This window comes from Orbicella franksi, chromosome 1 (assembly GCF_964199315.1).
Source record: "Orbicella franksi chromosome 1, jaOrbFran1.1, whole genome shotgun sequence".
NCBI lineage: Eukaryota > Metazoa > Cnidaria > Anthozoa > Scleractinia > Merulinidae > Orbicella > Orbicella franksi.
This window is the reverse complement of record NC_138145.1, coordinates 10,859,161-10,879,354: the sequence shown is the minus strand read 5'-3', so window position 1 is coordinate 10,879,354 and position 20,194 is coordinate 10,859,161. Positions and strand designations below refer to the sequence as shown.

The 20,194-nt window shown below is 37.1% G+C and overlaps 1 protein-coding gene across 1 annotated transcript in view; it reads right to left on the bottom strand.

Moving 5' to 3' along the window:
• Positions 1–448: 448 nt before the first annotated feature.
• The window catches only part of LOC145489636 (anaphase-promoting complex subunit 2-like), a 19,808-nt gene continuing 62 nt past the window's right edge, over positions 449–20,194 (bottom strand). Inside the window, exons 1-21 of the mRNA XM_081468658.1 lie at positions 18,068–20,194; positions 17,924–17,995; positions 17,726–17,793; positions 15,940–16,058; positions 15,424–15,578; positions 14,444–14,652; positions 13,672–13,792; positions 13,306–13,408; positions 12,565–12,631; positions 11,411–11,466; positions 11,050–11,193; positions 10,653–10,722; positions 9,868–9,970; positions 4,850–4,889; positions 4,338–4,443; positions 4,034–4,174; positions 3,294–3,385; positions 2,878–3,047; positions 2,556–2,714; positions 2,041–2,111; positions 449–1,556 (exon numbers count right to left, since the gene is read on the bottom strand). The exon at positions 18,068–20,194 is cut by the window's right edge and continues 62 nt beyond it. Coding sequence (XP_081324784.1) covers positions 1,344–1,556; positions 2,041–2,111; positions 2,556–2,714; positions 2,878–3,047; positions 3,294–3,385; positions 4,034–4,174; positions 4,338–4,443; positions 4,850–4,889; positions 9,868–9,970; positions 10,653–10,722; positions 11,050–11,193; positions 11,411–11,466; positions 12,565–12,631; positions 13,306–13,408; positions 13,672–13,792; positions 14,444–14,652; positions 15,424–15,578; positions 15,940–16,058; positions 17,726–17,793; positions 17,924–17,995; positions 18,068–18,146 — 2,358 coding nt within the window. The 5' untranslated portion in view covers positions 18,147–20,194 and the 3' untranslated portion in view covers positions 449–1,343. The remainder of the gene's footprint in view (positions 1,557–2,040; positions 2,112–2,555; positions 2,715–2,877; positions 3,048–3,293; positions 3,386–4,033; positions 4,175–4,337; positions 4,444–4,849; positions 4,890–9,867; positions 9,971–10,652; positions 10,723–11,049; positions 11,194–11,410; positions 11,467–12,564; positions 12,632–13,305; positions 13,409–13,671; positions 13,793–14,443; positions 14,653–15,423; positions 15,579–15,939; positions 16,059–17,725; positions 17,794–17,923; positions 17,996–18,067) is intronic.

Here is a 20,194-nt window from a genome sequence, read left to right as displayed (position 1 = left end):
GTTATCACATAAGGCAACTTGTAACTGCTACTATTGCTTACAAGAAGTCCTCTTCTATAGTGTTAACATGAACAAGGGGTGAAGAATCTGGGTCAAGTCACATTGCATATGCTGACCTTGATTTGGGCAAACAACTGACAGGGAGAAGTCTACTTGTGTATGCCAACCTAAAATTCACCTCTAAATATTAATATGATACCACACCCACTGACTAGGATGCTATTCTACTATACAGCATTTGCCTGCAAAGGAGTTGGGAAGTTTGTGTGTCGAGCCAAGATATTAGAAACTAGAGTCAACAGAGACTGTTGTGAAGTGTACATTTACCAATCTTTTTTAAAGAGTTTGTCTAACAAGCTTACAAGATCCATTTGATGTGCTGGTAATCAGCAGTGTGAGTAAGGTGTTTTGCCCAGGCATTAACACTACACTTGAATGCACTTGAAACCAATGCACTTGAAATGAAAGCCATTTTTTCAGCCAATGACAGAACCTCTTTTGTGGGAAGACATCACCTATAAATATTCTACTATCAAAGCACGAGGGACTGATGATTGCTGCAAACTTCAAGACTTGGTCTCATGATGTGTTCACTACTCCCAGAATTATTACAAAAGAGCAAAATTTACCCAAGTGTAAGCTGTGAGAAAACTATGACAGCAGAATGGAGAATTTATACGTGGAAAGTGGCTTGTGGATCACCATAGCTCCTTGCCTTTTTGCTAAGGCTTGTAGATCCAGGCATTTGGTTAGTTGGGAAGTAGTGCAAAAAACAGGGAGGTAAAAATAATTGAGGTGTGCCTCTCCCTTTTTCTGTTGCTGTCTTTGCATTGCTCTCCAACTAACTGAAACCCTGGAACAGACTACAAGGCTTGCTATAATACAATGGGTCACCTTGTTAGAATGCCTACTTTTTTGACACAGACAAACCAGTAAGTCATTTTAGCAGCTCCTGGTTGATACAGTCTGAATGTGGTCATTCATGTTGGCAATAGAAAGGGTTAATACCTCATAAATGATAAAAACACTAGGTGGTAGTCTTCTCTTTAACTGCACTTTGAGAGCAGTTAAAGAGTTGCAGTCTGTTTGCAGTTTGAGAAGCTCTCTTGACTCTCTTCTTCAAGTTGTGTCCTCTAGCCAAGACATTTAAGGCAAATCCGTAGGGTTAAAAGCCACTGAAAGTTCTCAACATCATGGGTGTCACAAGAACTGCACACATGTACCATAACAGATATCACTGTGAAAGTGGTCGACTTGTCACCCTGGATGAGCTGACCGATTCCTGCGTGTTCATCTGATCAAAAGTTGCTCTTTTTCATTGTATACAGTGTAATAATACACTGTCATCTGCCTGCTTTAGGTAGTCTGTAAAAGCCATTGACAAATTGCAATTCTTGGTCTTTTACTTTGCGATCAAGGAACCTCCTCAAGTCATCCACACTGCACTGGCTTGATGAAGAATCTTGCATTGCAAACATGCGCAACATGGAGTGTATTCTGTCTAAAGGCAGACTCTCCAGATTGGTCAGCATACCAACGATGTATGACCAAAATACCTGATAAAAAAAATTGTATTGTACTTATAAGAAAGTTATTAAGGTGAAAACAAAAAAACTAGCACCTTGTAATCATCACAATATTGAGAAAGACACAGACTAGTGAGTTGAGTAGGTTTAGTATTTATGAGTAAGTGTGAGAGCCATACTGGTGTAATTTTGGCCTGAACAGCAAAGACTAAGCTTTCAGGTGTGCAATTTCAACTGAAAGCTGATTTAATGTTTACTCATGTCTTACATTTTCAAACAAAAAAAAGGATGAAAAGAAAGCTGGAAGAAAAAAGATAAACCAATCAATTATGTGCCAGGTTATTCTTTTAGGACAGTATCCCAGAAAACTAAAGATAGCCTTTAAGAGTGCTTGTAGGGGATGATTTAGGGCCCTTCCAGTACTTGAAAAATAGTGACTACCTGTAGTAAAAGAGTGATCTGATTAGACGATTTTTATTGGTCCTCTGAACTAACTTGGTCATGTAATAATTACCTGTAATTCCTCTTCTCTTTGATCCTGTGAAGATGCCATTACAGATTCCACTTCAGCATCCATGACCACCTCTGAGAGGAGACAATTAATTTTATAAAAAAGTTATTGCAGTCCTTACACTCAATGTTTGTAACATAAAAACACTACTAGCTACTGTCAGTGGTTTCTTGCTTGTTTTACCAATAGGTTTGCTTACATGAAGAGAAGTTAAGAGAGATTTGAAATTCTGATATTACATGTACTAGATAGAATTTGTTTTGAAATTTAAGTTCTTGATTCTGCCATTAAGTATGAGAAGTAAAGAATTTTACACTTTGAAAGGAGACAAAATAAATGATCAATTAAGCCTTCTGAAATCAACCTTCTGATTCCATTACTTGGAGGCAGTGCTGATAAGGTCCAGGGTAACAAATGACAAAAAAAATCCTTCAGCTATGAACCCCTAGAAATATCATCTAAAGAATGGACTTGCTCATGTACAGCCAAATCATCATGACCATAAACATAAACATTACCTGGTATTCGCTGTTGTCCTTTTTGTTTCTCTACCACTGTAAAAGTGTCTGTAGACTCCTCTTTGAGCACCCCCTGACTTATCCAAAACCCCAAACGTCTTCTCAGTAAGCCAGGGGGAACATGCATTACACTGCTCAGCTCCTCTAGAGTCCAGCATTCTAAAAGAGTACAGCAGAAGATTTTCAGTGAAAATTTTATCTGACGTTTGAAGGACACTTTTAATTAGTTAATTTTTAGCCTGATGACTTCAAAAAAGCTTGACATAGGGGGTGTTTTAATTTAAAGGCATAGCCATGTACAGAGCAATTCCATGAAACAAACCTTTTTCCTGGAAATGCATGATGGCAGTAGCCTGAGCAGGTGTGACAGACAGTGACAAGGTACGGTCAGCCAGTTCAACCTCAACCTCCACTAAACCCAGGTGAGGTTTCCATCGCAATGTACGCATACCTTTTAGGGCTTCAAATCCACAGGTATACTCATCCATTGCCCTGTGACAAGTAAACAGTCAGTTTAAAGTACTACAAGTTAATTAATTAAATGATATTGCACTTTCGACAAGTTTTTGGCAAGTTGACCAGCCACAGTTCAAAAAATACTAAATAAAAACACTGCTTCAGTGACCTATTTCGTGTGGTTAATAACTTCAATGCAAGTAGCTGTGGAGGAGTTTGTGTTAAATAATAGTTCTGTTTCTTAAGAGCTGTTCAAAGTTGACATTATCAAAAGCAATCTACCTTTGAACTTCTTCAGCAACCTTCAGTTTTTCCTCCCGAAATGCTGGCCAAAACACAGCTGATAAAACCATAGCTGTCAGTGGAATATCACTCTGAGACAGAAGATTCATAAGCTAATGTGACTGCAGGGATAGAAAATTTGGGGGGAGCAGGGATGGTGCAGTGGTGAGAGCGCTCGCCTCCCACCAGTGTGGCCCGGGTTTGATTCCTGGACCCAGCATCATATGTGGGTTGAGTTTGTTGTTGGTTCTCGTCCTTCTTCCAAGGATTTTTCTCCAGGTTCTCCGGTTTTCCTCCCTCCACAAAAAAATCAACTCTTCTAAATTCCAATTCGATTTGGAAACAGTGGATGAAGAGCCACTTCATGGAAATGCCACTACAAATTCCCATTATTAAATTACACTTTATATGATATTTGAAGTTAATTTTATAGTGTACTGTAAGAAATCATTGAAAAAAATAATGTCTGAAGTAATATTCCTTGACTAAGTATGTATGTTCTGTTAGCAAGAATAAAATGTCACGGTGCTTTCCTTAAGACCCGGTACCTGCCAGAGGTCCAACAGATATTCTGTTGTGAATCACGTTATTATTCACCACATATATGACATGTAATGTTGGCAGTTCTCAAAGATTACCCTCAAGAGGAAGTTATTAATTCTTGCTGCTATCTGATCAGTAGAGCATCAGGGCAGACTCCTGCTTCAAATCTTACTCAAAGAACTGTAAGGTGTTTGTACCTTTGTATTGTCACTCTTTGCGGCAGATGCCTGAATGTGAGAATTGATCCGTCTTGAGTCTGCAACGTCCTTCAACATTATCTCACAAAAGTGCAAGTGGGATTCTCCAAAACGGAGCTTCAAAAGCTCTAGATAGCGAAGCTGTGACAAGGGTGGAGGCAAAGAATGGTATGTATTGTTAATGAAAATCCTGTGATACTAAAAAATTTAATATTAGAAGCAAGGGGAAAGGACTCATTTTGATTGGCAAGTCACAAGATCAGCATTCCATCTGGTTTAAGGTACTGCATTCAAGAGTGTTTACCTCTTTTTCTGTGTCGTAATTGAAGGATGAAAGTATACGATCTGCTAACAGTGTTCGATATTCAGAAACAAACAGGTCTTTGCTGCCATAGATGTTCACAAGCATGCTGTTGAAGAATATACATAGCCAAGTAAGAACAAGCTCTAAGAAGAGTTTAATATATTTGTCCAGCCTAAGTGTACATCATATAATGAGCTGTTGGGTAAAGACAGTTAGACATATCATTTATCATTTATCATATAATTTATTGGTCAAATCCCATTTTCAATAACTCTTCATTGATTTCTTTGGCAAGAAATTTTCCTCACAGTACCTTTCTCTAAACAGAAGTGTCAATTAATGTACTGGCAAACAGGTAACCTGAAAAAGACTAAGCATCCAATCCATCTAGAGTTAAAACCAATACCCCTAGTGTCCTCATGTGAGTGAAACAAGAGATTCAGAAAAGTGCTGGACATAATTAGGTCACTATTATTATGTTGACTGTAAAGGCAATCAAATCTGTAACTAACCTGATGATGTCTGGTGCTTTTCTGCTGCTTGATATCTTGTCTGGGAATAATTAAATAAAGATCACAGACATCAAAGTTTATTTCGTGATTCTGAGATTAACTTCACTATGCAATCACATTAACTTGATGAACATAAAGTAACAGAACAGGCATGACCTTTTATTGGCAGAATTTATACTACAGACAAATAAAGCAATGCTAAATTTATTTAGAAGACTATTTATCCATCTGAGAGGATTTAGTCCAGCTGTTAAGGGACAAAATTGTTCGTTTTTTGATAAAGGCATCAAATTTGGCAGGGTTACTAACCTCTATGAGACAAATATTTCCTGATATGGAGCCATGCCAAATTTGCTTCCAGAACCATGGAATGCGCATGTCAAAAATATGGCATACAAGGCCCTTACATGGAAACGAGGCTGATGCAAAATACCGATTATTTTGGCCTTGTGGGACTACTATGCCTAGTGTCTTGCTTTTTTTTAATACAATAACAAATTAACCAGTGCCTTTGAGTCTTAAATTATGTCATGTGATAGTCACATGATCATTGTTTTCAATTACCAGCAAGGCAATAAGCACTACAATAGACAATAGGCAATAGTCAATTTATATAGTTTTCATTGACATGATTTTCTTGAGTTACTTGCTTACTGTGATTGAGACACCTTCTATTTCGCATTTGAGACTTTCAAATATGCCAGAATAGATCAGGTATGTTACAATAAACACTTGCTGAACTTTGTGGTCTGAAGGAAACCTTTTGAAAAACAGCTGTCATTGGCTATAACGTTCCTATGCCTGCCTTTAAAAGCACTAGCTGAATAAAGGTTCTTTTAGTTGCAATTTCCACCACAATTGCACAAACTGGTACAGTCAGCATAGACGTGTACCAACCAATAACTTTTTATTTAGAATAGGTCTACAGGACGATGAAAAGTGCAGTTTTTGTCACACCTCCTCTGAGTCAATAATTCATCTTTTTTGGTCATGCCGCCAAACATCTCACTTTTGGAATAAACTTACTGAATGGCTGAAAAACTTAAATTTACTTCCTAGAGATTATGCTTTGACAAATATTACTGCTTTGGGTCTGAGGCCAGATATCTCTCAATTTGCGCTTCTTATAAATTACTGCTTTCTCTTAGCACGATATCACGTATGGCTCGCTAAAACAAAAGATGATCATCCAAATCTTACGCTTTTCATATGCACACTAAAATCACAATATGAGATAGAAACAAAAAGTGGAGACACGAAGAAATGGAAACCTCTTACAGGATATATGAGGATTTAATTAATATTTTAGATTATATTTTCTGTAGGGTTATCTATCTCCTACCCATTAATCTATTTCTAATCTCCTGTCAGATGCATAACTCATTTTACTTTTAATGTACCACATGCCTTTGGTCTGTTTTTTATGTTTCTGTACTACAACCTCAAGCTGTAATGATAACTAGCTATTTTTCTTCTCAGTTTTTTTTTTCTTTGCCCCTTGTCGTCACTGTATTTCTTAATTGTGTAAGTCGTGTAACTGTATTTGTTAGCAATGTAAGTCATTTAGTTATTGTAATTTAAATAGTGTAAATAATTAGAGCAATATAATGTAAATAGAGTTAGTGTTGTAAGTAAGCATTGGTTTCCCTTGTGTTATTGCAAATAAAAAAAAAAAAAGATTAGTCTTCAAACATATGTTAATTTTGTAATAACTTACAGCAATATTCTACTTATAAACCTGATTTCCGAGAATGCCGTGTGTTTAAAAATTACGATAGAGAAAGCGTTTAAATTGATTTAATGAACCAAACTCCCTAATGTTACAGGGTAAGCTGTTGCAAAGGGTTGCGCTGCTGTAACTAAAACTATTTTTCATGTAGTTAGTTCTCAGAAAGGGAACAACAAGTTTGTTAACCGAGTCCCTCAGAGCATAATTTGATTCATTTCCCGTTACAAATTTAGAAGTGAGATATTCGGGAACCAGACCGTTTAAAGACTTGAAATCCATTAATTAGAGCTTTCTGAATTTGGTGTTGAAATTGCAAGTCTTTCCAGCTGAGTTTGTGAAACAAGGAATCGACATCAGCGTCATAGCCCGATGAATTTATTACTCGTGCAGCACAGTTTTGTGGTTTTTGTACCTTATTAGATAATGTTTTGCCTCAATCACCCCGACTAGGCTGCAGTAATCAAAGTGAGGTTGAACTAGTGAGTTGTATGTGCAGAGTAGAGTAGATTGAGGCACAAATGGCTTAACTCGCTTTATGGCTCCAGTTGCAGTTCTAAGCGATCTTTTTACACAGTTTATCAGTGTGGGAATGTCACGTTAGATTTTCATTGATATATACTCCGAGTGATTTCACAGAGGAAACTTGTTCAATCGGAACATTATCAATGGAGAGTTCGAGTGTATCACATAGAGTACTTAATCTTTGCCTGAAGGGCAATCAACATAAATTCCGTTTTTGTAGCGTTCGAGGTATGTCTGTTAGACACAAGCCATTTGCTTAGCTTTTCAGGGTCGTGAGATAGACTAGACTGAATCAGATACAAATCAGAACCAGTATAAGTAATGTGGGTGTCATCAGCACACATTCTGGGTACGCTAAACGATAGACAGTTAGGCAAATCGTTAATGTAAATTAGAAATAAAAGAGGACCAAGGATGGTTCCTTGTGGCACACCATATTTAAGAGTGGTGAAGTTAGAGAGACAGCCATTAACGAAACGTCGTTGTGTGCGATTAATCAAATACGATTTAAACCAATCAAGAGTTTTCCCATGAGATCCGCACCGAAATTAGTTACATCCTGTTAAGCCAGACTTAAGGACGTTTGTGCGAAAATTCATTTTGGAGAGAACATGCCCGAAAGAACACCCTAATTCTGAAAAAATCGGGCTTCGTTAGCGAATAAGGCCACAGTGTCTGTAAGCCCAAAAATATTGCAAGTAGATCTTTGAAAGGAAATGTTCTCTGTCAAATATTGTTTAAGTGGACCTTTTAAGTGAATTTAGTTAACTGGTGAGGTTCCTTAAATAACAAGTTCGCATTTAGCCACCATAGTTTCATGCGCCTTGCAGCCGCAAGATGGTAGGATCCAATGTCCCATGGACAGAAATATAAATCTTGTATTTTTTTTAACTTCCCACATTGATTTTTTTGTTCATTTTTGGACGATGTGGAGATAATGGTAAATAAAATCTGTTTCTGGAAAGAAAAGTAGGGGTCACCGAACGTCTAAGATCGTTAAATCCAGGCAAAGCTGTAGGCCATCTGTCCTATCATTGCTTATTTTCTTACTTAGCACACGCTTACATGCATGACATGGCTTGTGAATTTGCGTGCACAGTAAGGATGCGCAGAAACAATTATTGTGAACGTCCTTAAGGTGGCTCCCTAGAGTATTTACGAACACCCTTCCTATGGAACGCGAGGTAGAAAAGAAAACTTAATTAATTTCTCTTAAAGTTTTCCCTGTAGAGATTTACCAGTATCGGTACTGTTAAAATAAGGCTTATATTTTGGATGTCAATTTTTGGATTAAGGCCGTTACCATGGCAACACCTCATCTAATGATAGGCAGATATATTCCTCATTTTGGCCTGAACTCCTTAATATTTATACTCTCCTTCGGTGAAATGTTTTCACACTTTGCCACATCATGAAAATGATATTGCGTGACATTTCGAATTGATAAAAAGTCAAGGTTGTTTGGACGGTTTTTCCAATATTCTGTATTTTTTTCATTCTTCTAAATATATCAAGTTAGCTCTGACAGATTTTAACAGAAATAGGGTATTTCATAGGAATTGTATGTGGTTACAACTGAGCCAAATTAAAAAAAAAAACTCACCGAAGGAAACGCAAGAAAATTCACTGTCAGTTTTGCTTTTTGTGCTCATGTTGACGTCATAAAAATTGAAAAACACTGACGTTTTCCTTTGAGTGCGCGCAGATTACTTGAGCTTTAGTCCTATGTAGGGATGAATCGTAAAACTATAGGGAGCCACCATAAGCAATCACCTCAATAGCCAACATAGATCCATGCTTTGTCCAAGCCTTGATTTGATGCAGAGACCCAATATGACACTGTGCATGCTGAAACACAAGTTTCAGAGTTTGAATCTCTGATGACTGTATTTGTAATGTTCAAAATGATTACTTCATTCTATTTGCGAGGAAAAACGAGAAAGAAGAAGAGAAATAAAAATTAATCGTATTAATGCAATATTCGGTATTATTTTATTGTTTATTGAAATGATGGTCACGTGACTAATCATGTGACAAATTTTTAGACTCCCAGATACTTTATAAGTTGCTTTTATATTAAAAAGCAAGAAATCTAGACCAAGAACTCTTGAGAAGGCTCAGAAATAAGCATTTTAACTCAGCCTCGTTCCCATGTAAAGGCCTAAGACGTCATTTATTGACATGCGCGTAGCATGTTTGTGGGTGTAAATTTGGGATGGCTCCATATCAGAAAATGTTTACCTCATAGAGGTTAGTAATCCTGGGAAGTTTCATGCTTTTATCAAAAAATGAACAATTCTGGTTATTTTTGGCTCTTAACAGCAGGACTAATTCAGCCACCTGAGATGGATAACTCATCTACGTATTAATCCGGTGTTTCGCCAAATTATGTGGCAAAATTCGTCTTCAGTTGATTTGTCCGTCAGCAAGTCTTCAGCGTACGAATTAGCCCAAGAGAAATTTTGCCAGATAATTTGTCTAAACACCGGATTTAAACCTAGGCGAGTTATCTGTCTGAGGCACACTAATTACCTGTCTCAGATGTCTAATTTGTCTTCTGAAGACGGATAATTTGTCCCTGATATAAATTCGGCCATTAATTAGATGACCGGCCTCAAGAGTCTTCACGGGCCCGATGAGGATGAGTGTGTGAGTGAATTAATAAGATGACCATTGTATCATATAAACATGCAGTTAAAAGTTAATTTAATTTGATTACTAGTTGAAGGCTGGTCTGAAAACTAATAAGTAAACATCATTGGTGTACCTGGGTCTGCATCACTTGGGGCTGGGATCCAGTTGTCATCATCATCCTCACTATCACAAGCGCCTTGGTCATCAATGGTACGAGGATCTCCTCGCATTAATTCCTATAAACAGGACAACACCTAAATTAGTCATAAATTCTAAATGCATTGTATCTTTTCATGACACTGCACACCGTAATTCTTCGAATTAGCGCCCAGGGCACTTATTTCAAATTTAGGAGAAAATGGGGGGCACTTATTCAAGGGGGGCGCTTATTCGAGGCGGGGCGCTTATTTAATTTTTCCCAAATAGTGGCTTGACATGATCAATTTTTTCAATACATCATCTGCGCGTAAACAAAAACATAAGCTGTTTATCGACATAAAGAGCTGATCTTTATGATCCTAAAGTTTAAATCACGGCACCGTTAGTACTTAAAGTGTTCAACGTGTTCACTTAACATGTTCACAGACTGAAACAATATACAAATCTAATACTACACAACGAAAACTATACATCCTTTGTTGTCTCGTTATTTGCCCACAAAATGGGGGGAGGCGAGGGGGGGGCGCTTATTCAAAGAGGGTGCTTATTTCAAATTTTGGCCGATAGAAGGGGCGCTTATTCGAAGGGGGCACTTATTCGAGGGGGGGGGGTGCTAATTCGAGGATTTACAGTACACTAACTTTTGAAAACCCTGTCCTGACAAAACTCAGCATTGTACAAAATAATAAGTTCTAAAGTAACATGCAATGATACTTCATGCAGCTTATAACTGCCAATAAAATTTTTATTTGCTGTCACCTCTGCAAGTTCTGTGCTGTTTTCATCCGTCAAACTTGTCACAATACAGCGTACAGTATCCTCACGTGTTCTAACAAACATAAAATGATCAAAATAGTAGTTACATGAAGATAGAAATGTCTTCCTTTCACTTGTAACAACTACTGTGTAATAAAATTAACTTTACAAATTAACCTGCACACTGCACCATTAACAAAGTCTACAGAGAGCTATCATCTGGACAATTAAATCATTTAATATCCTTTGTTCTTGTATAGTTGTACAACCTTCGTCTTTACCTTGTTCACTGGGAAATTAAGTAAGCACAACAATATCAAAAAGCGATTGAAGTTACTTTACAGTCAAAATAATTTTGATAATGATGACAACAGGGCACACAATCATATGTCTTTATTACCTGAGATATTGTCTCACAGGTGTACAAACATTTTCTAGAATGACTCCAGCTGGATCCAGAACATGAAGAGCTCTAATGGCCGAGACATACTGAGTCAGGATATCAGATGTATTTGCACCAGGATGCAGGAGACGCCTCTCAAATCTATGTTAAATAGTAATTATGTTACATTGACATTAACTTATTGTTGCACCACCCTCTACCTGTAAGTCTTAGTTTATACTCCAGGTGAAGTTTAACCTTCCCTTAATGAAACTAACTCATTCATGAAAAAAGATATTTTGCAGCAGATAGTTGAAATATGTTTATGGAAATATTATCATTGAATTTATGGAGCTATTAATAAAAGTGAACTACTTACGCTGATCGCAGAGACACTACGAGCTCTTTTCTTTGGTCTGTGACTTCTAAACACTCCTAGAATGACAGAGAGTATAAATGAACTACAATATAACAAAAACAACAGTATCTATGCCAATTACTGTCCTATGGACTCAGTCATGTCAATGTTATCTTTACACCACTCACACATTGAACATGCAAAAATAATAGTACGACAGAAATATTGGATGTGCTTCAAAACTTGCAGGTATTGATCCTATGTCCTTTAGTTAGAACTGCAGATAATTTAGGGAAATATATTTTGAGTCACAGAGGGTTTGTGGGATTCTTTATTAAAGTTACATAAACTTAAGGTAAAGTCTTCATCGGGCCAAGTGGTGAGTGCTACCAGAGCTTATCCTGTTTCTATAACATTCAATGACTAGGGACTTGGAGAGGCACTGTGAGAGTAAAGTGACTGCCCAAGAATACAATGTAATAACCCCAACCAGGCCTCAAACCTAGATGGCTCTATCCTGTGCACTAACCATTAGGCCACGGGGCCTCCCACATTTTAATTTACATAAATATACCTAGAAATATGAATCAGTCATGAAGCTTAGAAACAGGAATGAACAACTGTAAACAAAAAAACAGCCCAGAGAGTAGAGCTCTGGCACTAACTTTGTTTTAAAAAATAATGCCAAACAACATACAGGTTTTGTAATTACAAAGAGTTAGCTAAACCTTCTTCTAAAGTTCTTTTCCACATGTTCGAGAAACATGTAGATAGTCACTGTGCCTCTATACAAGCACATTGTTTTCATGAAAACATGAAGTCTTCTACTTAACGATTAGATTATGAGCTCAAGATTTCTGAGGTGATAGTTGATGAGACCGAAGGGCAAATCAGCCATTGCCTCATAGAAATAAAGGACGAATAATGTATTAATTATTTTTAATTAGTAGAATTCTGACTGAAATTTCCTTCAAATAACAATTCCAATTATTTCTGGTCTTAGCATTAACTTCATGCTTCAGAGAATTCGTGAGGACTGAATTAATTGTTAATTTGACATTTGCAGTTGTGTACGTGTGCTTACCAGTTTCTTTTAAAAGGTCTGAGCTTTTTTTGGCTCAGCCAATCAGATTACAGCATTTGTGTTAGTATACAAGTAGAATTCTACTAGTCACCTTTAGATCTTGGATAGCAGGAAGAGAGTCTGGATATTCCACTATTATGGTGAACAACTCACTGATTCTGTGCATTAAAGAAGGAAGCCAAATTATATTTCACAATGTTCATTTTCTTTGGAAAGAAAGTTATTATGATAATTTAAAAGTGTACCAGAATTCAATATTTTGAACAAATTACATGCAGAGTGGTCATTAAGGGCACTAACACTTATAATGGCCACTGACTTATTGAATTTTGGGACCATACATACTAAAGGCATCTGCAGTCGAGTGTCCATCGATACCCTCGATTGATACCCTCACTCAACACCCTGATCGACCCTCGCTCAGCACTCGCTCAACACCTCAGTTAACACTTGATCAACACTTTATTGACATCTCAGTAGACAGTTGGTCGAGAGTTGACTAATTTTTGCAGACATGACATCATGTGTCCGTTGATGCATACGACTCAGTTGACACTCGGGCAACTATTGACCGACTGTCGACCAACTGTCGATTGAGTGTCATTCAAGAAGTTGATCTAGTGTCGACTGAGTGTCGGCAGAGTCTCGATCAAGATGTCATCCAGTGTTGATCGACTCAAGGGTCGATGGAGGGTATCAATCAACACACCATGGATGCCTTTAGTACACATGATCCAAATATTGACTGTTGGTTTTGGTGATGGCTACTAAATAATTATTACTGCCAGAAAATGTAAATAATTTGGGAAAATATAAACAAAGCTAAGACTACCTTAGGTCAGCAAAAGACTTGTACATAAAGTATTGCAGTTTGGGTTTCCAGTCATCCAGTGACACTGTACTTGTTGTCCTGGAATCTGAAGTGGCATCACTGCCTATTAAAACAAAAAAAAGCCATACTCTGAAACATTTGCTACAATTAGCTGAATGTGTTAGCTTGTCTGCTTGATCATTGAGGTGAGAAAATATACTTGTCGGTAACAGATGTTTGAACGTCATGTTACTTAATAAGCAGCACTACAGATGATGACAAGTTTTCCAGCACCACCCCAAAAATTGGACCAGCTGGCAAAACTATAATTCCATTTTGGAACTAAAACGTTTAATCTCCTGCTCCAAAAAGGAAAGGATATCATACCTTGAGTTTGAAAAATCAACAACAGCCAACCACACAGCTCAGCATCAATCCAGTGTAACAAGGAAGCAAGAAAGGAAGACTCAAATTCACCCTTGCACTTTTCTTCAATTCTCCTTTGAATCTAAAATGTTGGGTATAAATTTTGTTTAATAACAAAGACAAGAAGTAGATAATAAATTCCACACAAATCAAAATACGCTCACTGACAGGTAAATGCAACTAAGATTAAATTATTGATCATTTTTTCTGGTCATTATAACTACAGAACATTGTACTGTACAATCATGTAACCTATCTTTATTTATTAATAAATGGTTATTTTTGATGGTGTAAGAATTGACTGTATGTAGACCAGTCCAGGCAGTATAGTACATTTCCAAGGGTTAAAAGTTAATATTACGATACACTTGTAATACACCAGGGCTCAAAAAAAAATGCTGTCTGGTTGTCTTTCCTGCCAGACAAGCAACTTTTCATTCTCATTTGCCCGATGGGCAAGTTGTCTGGCAACTTAAGAAAAAAGAGCACACCAAGACTTGCCCAGGGCAAGCACAATTTGAGAGCTGCTTGTCCAAAGGGCAAGCTGAAATTCAAGTTTATTTTGAGCTCTGATACACCGTAACACATCATTATGGACTACTAAAAAGGCTCAGGGTATATTTGTGTATTTATTTATGTCCTGTGAATTGACTAAATTAACTCCAAACAGTGACCATCACAGACATATGGTGCATCCAAAGTGCTAGTGTCTTTATAAATACCATGAATTTACCTCACTGTGAATGACTGACAGGAAAGCTGGTTCAGCAACTTTTTTCATCAATCCGAGAGAATGAAGCTGTGAATTGAGTTGTGAAAATCCTTCAATGATTTTTGCACAATGACAACAGTCCTTCTCTTCTGCACAACCAACACAAGTTAATGATTCCACATCATCTTCTTCCCCTTCATCGTCATCTTCAATACCAGTTGAAGATGTACCTTCCATTTGAAAGCAACATGAAAATCAAGAAATCCAATCACCACTCAAAGTCACTGCATAACTTCAACAATATATTTCAGTCAATGTTGAGAATGTAACATAGCTGGTCACAACAGCCAGAATGAACCATAATAATAATTATTATTCTAACAACCCACCAGGCCTCTAGAAAATTTTAAGTAGCTTACAACCCAAATAAAATTAAATTTGCAATTTCGAAAGAGCAAGTACATTTTTTATACAGCTGCACAGTAACTTTCCAATGATAATTCAATCCAAGTAGGATTTTGCTAAAGCATAAAGCTTAATGGTAACTCAGATGTAGAAAAATGCATTGGAAATCATTATTTGTCTGAAATTTAGTTAAAATTCTGCAACCACAATTAGATATTCATTCACTCTTGATATCTTCAAGTTGATAGTTAATGCAGGGGTTCCATTAACGTTTTCAGAAGCAGGGCAAATGGTTTCCACAGGCATGCAAACCTTTTTGAACTTAACTTCCTTATAAAAAAACGTTTATTCTACATGATCAAACCAGGCAGGCAAAATCATCCTCGCAGCAAGTTAATTTGCCCTGCAGCTGGCCCTTAATGAAACCCCTAATTAATGAGGCCTTTGCCTCTTTGGTCTTATCAACTATCACCCCATAGAAATCTGGAGCTGATAATCTGATGGTTAAATTAAATCACATTATACACAGCTCAATACAGCTGTATGTGAAAAGACACCATACAACACAAGCTAAAGACAAACATTCTTAGCAATACCTGATGTATCCATTTTTCCACTTTCTTTCCTGTTTATTGACTGATATGCTTGAAATGCTTGACTATAGAAGGCGTGCACCATATGTTTGAACTGTTCAGGTATATCACAAAAGATAACTGCCTTTAGAAGTCCCTCAAATTGCAAATTGAGATTCCTAAAAGGAAATAAAACCCATTTACTAAACACAGCATAAATATTTTGTAAATATTAAGGTATTAACCAACTGGTATGCAAATAGAGTCCTATCTGATAGCCTGGGACCAGTGGATTTTCCAATCAGGTTAATGGCTTCTTGCCTGGGTAAATTTTTGTGAAAGTTCAAATTACAAAAGTACTAAAGAGACAACCTTATTGGAGACTGGTTAGTGAGAATGATTTTTGAGATAACACATCGTAGCTTACGCTTGCCCAAAGAGCAAAGGGTGAAAATTTGTTTTCTTTGCACCCTAAAAACTCTCTCAAAAAAAATGCTTAACAAATATATGATAAATTGAGATAAATGTGGCATAATGTACCTTAATGGTAATGTTCCTGATAATGACTGAAGTAGTTCCACAAATGGCTTGTAAGCTGATAAACCTCTATGAAGATTACTTACTGCATTGAGCAGGGTCTTGAATCCTTTACCTTCAACCTTATAAAACAAACCATCCACAAGTTATAGAGCGGTTTTGAACTGAGTGTCAAAAGTAATCAGGCAATTACTTTGGTTTTGGTTTTGGTTTTACTATGATTTGAGATAGGCTGAGTAGTCTAATTGGTAAGTAATTGGTTTGGTTTTGATTTTACGACACTCAATTGAAAACCACTCTACTGTAACTGATTAAACAGCTGCCTTGCTTGAACAGAAGGTGGGTGCTTGGGGTATCTAGGGGCTTCCACTGTGTCCAGCCAGCCCAGGCAGAGTACTGACTCCAAGGCTTGCAAATCACTGCAACTCAGCCATGAGCCCCACTCCTGGCACCTGTCAACACTAATTACACGTAGATCAGTGGAATGAAAAAACAGAGGGTAGGGTAAGGTGGGGGAACCTTTGACAACAAGAGCTGCAACACCACTCAGGACAAACAGCCCCTACTATAACTCTCGAGCACTTGAGGATGTAGCCTTAAGGTGGCTTACTACAGTTCTGATGGATTATAACAGCCTAACTTCTAACTCTTGTGAAAAATGCTTTTCCTTTCTCTATTTACTGTTTATTTAAGTCTTTAACCATTCTATGTGAAACTTGAACAATTAAATGTCAACAAATGGCCAAAATGAACGACCGAGTACCTAAGGAGAGACTGGGCACTAGTAGGTTAAATCAACTTTTTTTTCTCAAAATCTACCCATATGACCCTGCCTCAAAATTTCAGGAATAGGAAACTGGCTCTGATTTAACATTCATGCAAGGTAAAATAAAAATCTGTAAGATAGATTTTTTGCAAACTTAGAAAATGTGAAATCAAAAACAGCTCAAAATCTGCCTTACAGATTTTTTCAAAATTTTGGTTCTAAACGTGATTCACCCCTACAAATCGACTGTGAAAATTTCATCATGGGTTGTAAGGTAAGTTTTCAAGCAATCCTCAATCAAAGACTGGCTTTTACAACCTTGGACGAGAATTGAATTGCACATGCCTTTTATTTAAGCATGCGCTCATGTGATGCCATGTTTCGCGTGCGAGAAAGCAAGAGTAATTTAGAGCTCTTTTACTGGTTGTTTATCGAGGCTTTTTGTCACATTTTTTTGGCCCTAGTCTCAAACACATGTTTGAATGGAGCTTGAAACTATTGCTACGTATACTGAAGTGATCATTCAGTGCCTTTCAAGTGCTGAAGTGGTTTTTCTTTCTTCTTAGGATTGCTTGCATCATTTGTGCACACACGATTAATACTGACATCTGGCAAGCAATCATGGCGCGTGCTACTAGTATCCAAAAAACTGTAGTAAGCCACCTTAAAGTAGTTGAGTAATTGCAACATTCCATGTCAGCATGTAAAGTTAACAAATTGAATGTGGTTTAGTGTTGTCTGCACTCTTATCAACAACAATATACGTCATCACAGTGGTCAAATTTTGACCACTGTGATGACACAAATCGTTGTCGATAAGAGTACTGACAACTCTAAACCACTTTCGATTTGTTTTTTTACCACAATATCAACTTCAAAGAAAATGTTTTTTTCAGTGCGCGATCAAGAGGGTGACACATTGACATGAGCAGCATTGTCTGGACTCTTATCGAAAACGGCAAATTAGCCAATCGGATTGCGAGATAAGTGGCAATTGTGGTAAAACATGTTATTTAAGCTCACCTCACTGTGCTGGACATTTGACCAAAATTGTGGACAAAATTTTTCTTTCAAATCTTTCTGACATTTTTCTGAGATGAAACAAAACAAGTTAAAGTTTATTTACTCTGTTATTTGTGTGTATTAAATTATCAGAGTGAACTAAGTCAAAGACAATCCACGAGCCTTATTGGATAAGTTAGCCCCTGTTCTATAACTTACCCAGGAACCACTCTCGTAATCGAGCGAAAACAACTGGGTTTTGCCTAAACTGTTCCAAAGAATTTGAAGTTCCTGAAAGAGGCCGCAACAATTATTCACTTCATTGAAAATACAAGCATTTTATCCGTTATACATATGTAATACCAAGTACTTGGGAAGACTCGGGCGCCAGGTAGCTGATTAGGTTGCTCCAAACGACTTCAACATTCCCGCCAGCAGCCATTTTGTTTTCGCCTCCTCAGGCTCTACTCAGGCCTCCTCGGTTATAACTTTCCCCGTGACGGTGACCTACAACCTGCCTACAACAAATGGAACAACCAGTAGTAAATCTCCACGTGGTGGTACCTTACAACTACTATCAGAAGCATATCACCTAGGTGATATGCTTCTGCTACTATTTATGGGAACTTGAGAGAAAATTTTTAGGGAACAGTGGAAAAGGAAGAAAATGGGCAATTTTTAAGGAAACATGTTGCAGACAATGAAGTGAAACAATTTTTACATAAAAAAATGTACTATACCAACTGCAGTCTAAGGCAAAAAAAATCATAATTTTATTCCGGTAATGTATGCACTCCAGCTCATCTAAAACTATAAAGTGGACTTTGTATAAAAAAAGCAAACAAACAAAACAAAAACGAAACTCATGCCTAAGTAGAGTACAAAATTAATATTACTTGTCCATATTAATCTTCATTTTGTCCAGGCTCTGAGAGAGTTTGGATGGAGATTTCTTACATCATATATGTAGAACAACACGTATATAAACATTCTCTGTGGCAGCTGTTGGGATATTTCTACATATAGAAATGTTACAAAACACTGAACACTATCTCTGTGGAAAACTTTCACTTTCTTCAAGCAAAGATTACTATATACTCCTTGAAAATCACCAGTATTGACTAACATTGACAAAGCATTAATATTTTAAGGAGAACTGAACACTCAGAAAATGAAAGAACAAGACTATTTCAGGGAATCACATGTAAGTGACAAAAGCACAAATTTAAACTCACAAATTCCCATTCTTATGTAGTCATTTTGTCAGTGTATTTTTTGTAGCTTCAGCATTGATTAATGAGGTCTAAACATAAGCCTGCTGGCAGATTAACTACTTGTGAGACTCAACTGAACTCATAGGGGGAGTTCAACATCTCTCCTAGCCGGGTAGCAAAAGACCAGGAAAATATCATTCAGACTAGCAAGGCAACTACCTGTAGCACAATGAGGGGTGGCAAATGGTATATAGAAATCTCTTGGGTCTCAGAAACTTTTGATTTGATCTCAGAGTCTTGGAAGCTTTTATGATGAGTCACAAAGTCTCATCTTTCTGTGTTTCATTCATATCCAAGTCTAAAATCATTAAATCCTCACTCTTGGATTGTCAAACAAGAGTCTCAGCATCTTGGATTTTACCATTCATCACTCCTAAAATGAGTCACTGCACTAAAAAGTCAATGTTAATTATTCAACTTTACTCTGTGTTCTATTATGCATGAACTCTTCTTTCCATTTATTTTTTATCTTGATCATTCAGGACATTGTCACAAGTTTCCATTGTAAAGGATCTATTGCATCCACAAAACATTTCTTAGGTCAATGTGAGCTAGCAGATTTTACAAAGTTACTGGCATGGTTTCGTTTTATATGATTCTAAGGATTTTTTTTTAATATAAGCTTAAGTAATATACCCACTCCATCCATGTATTTTCTTGGGTCAATATGGGCTAGTAGTACTAGCCTGGTTGTCTTCTGTTTGATTCTAAGTATTTTTAAGTTTTTAACAAATAAAGTACACACTTCATACAAAAAATAGTTTCTAAATCACATAATTATCCACAAGCAAGCTGCACAGCTTAACATCTGATTGTCTTGACTGAGGATCGCAGCTCGGTAGTCTAATCCAATGATAGCTAAGAGTGACTATGGTATAGTTGGGTCACGGTCGCACATGTGTTCAGTTTCAAGGCTACTAATTGAGCAAGCATTCAAAATGAAGGCAAGATCATGCACGTATGCGCAAAAAATTCTTTGAAATCAGCAACGTTCGGTATTGCATCATCTATCGTGTCCAAGACTGTCCAAATGTTTCCTCAGTTTGTCCTCACATTATTTGTCCAACGGATCCTACCAAAGACGCTATTCCCAACATCAGATGGAAATAGGTTCGAGCGACAGTGTCCACAAGAAAAATAAAGTTCAATCAGATGAAAAGCTGACGGAATGGAGTTCCACATATATGAAGTAAAAATATCCACAATAATTTCTCAA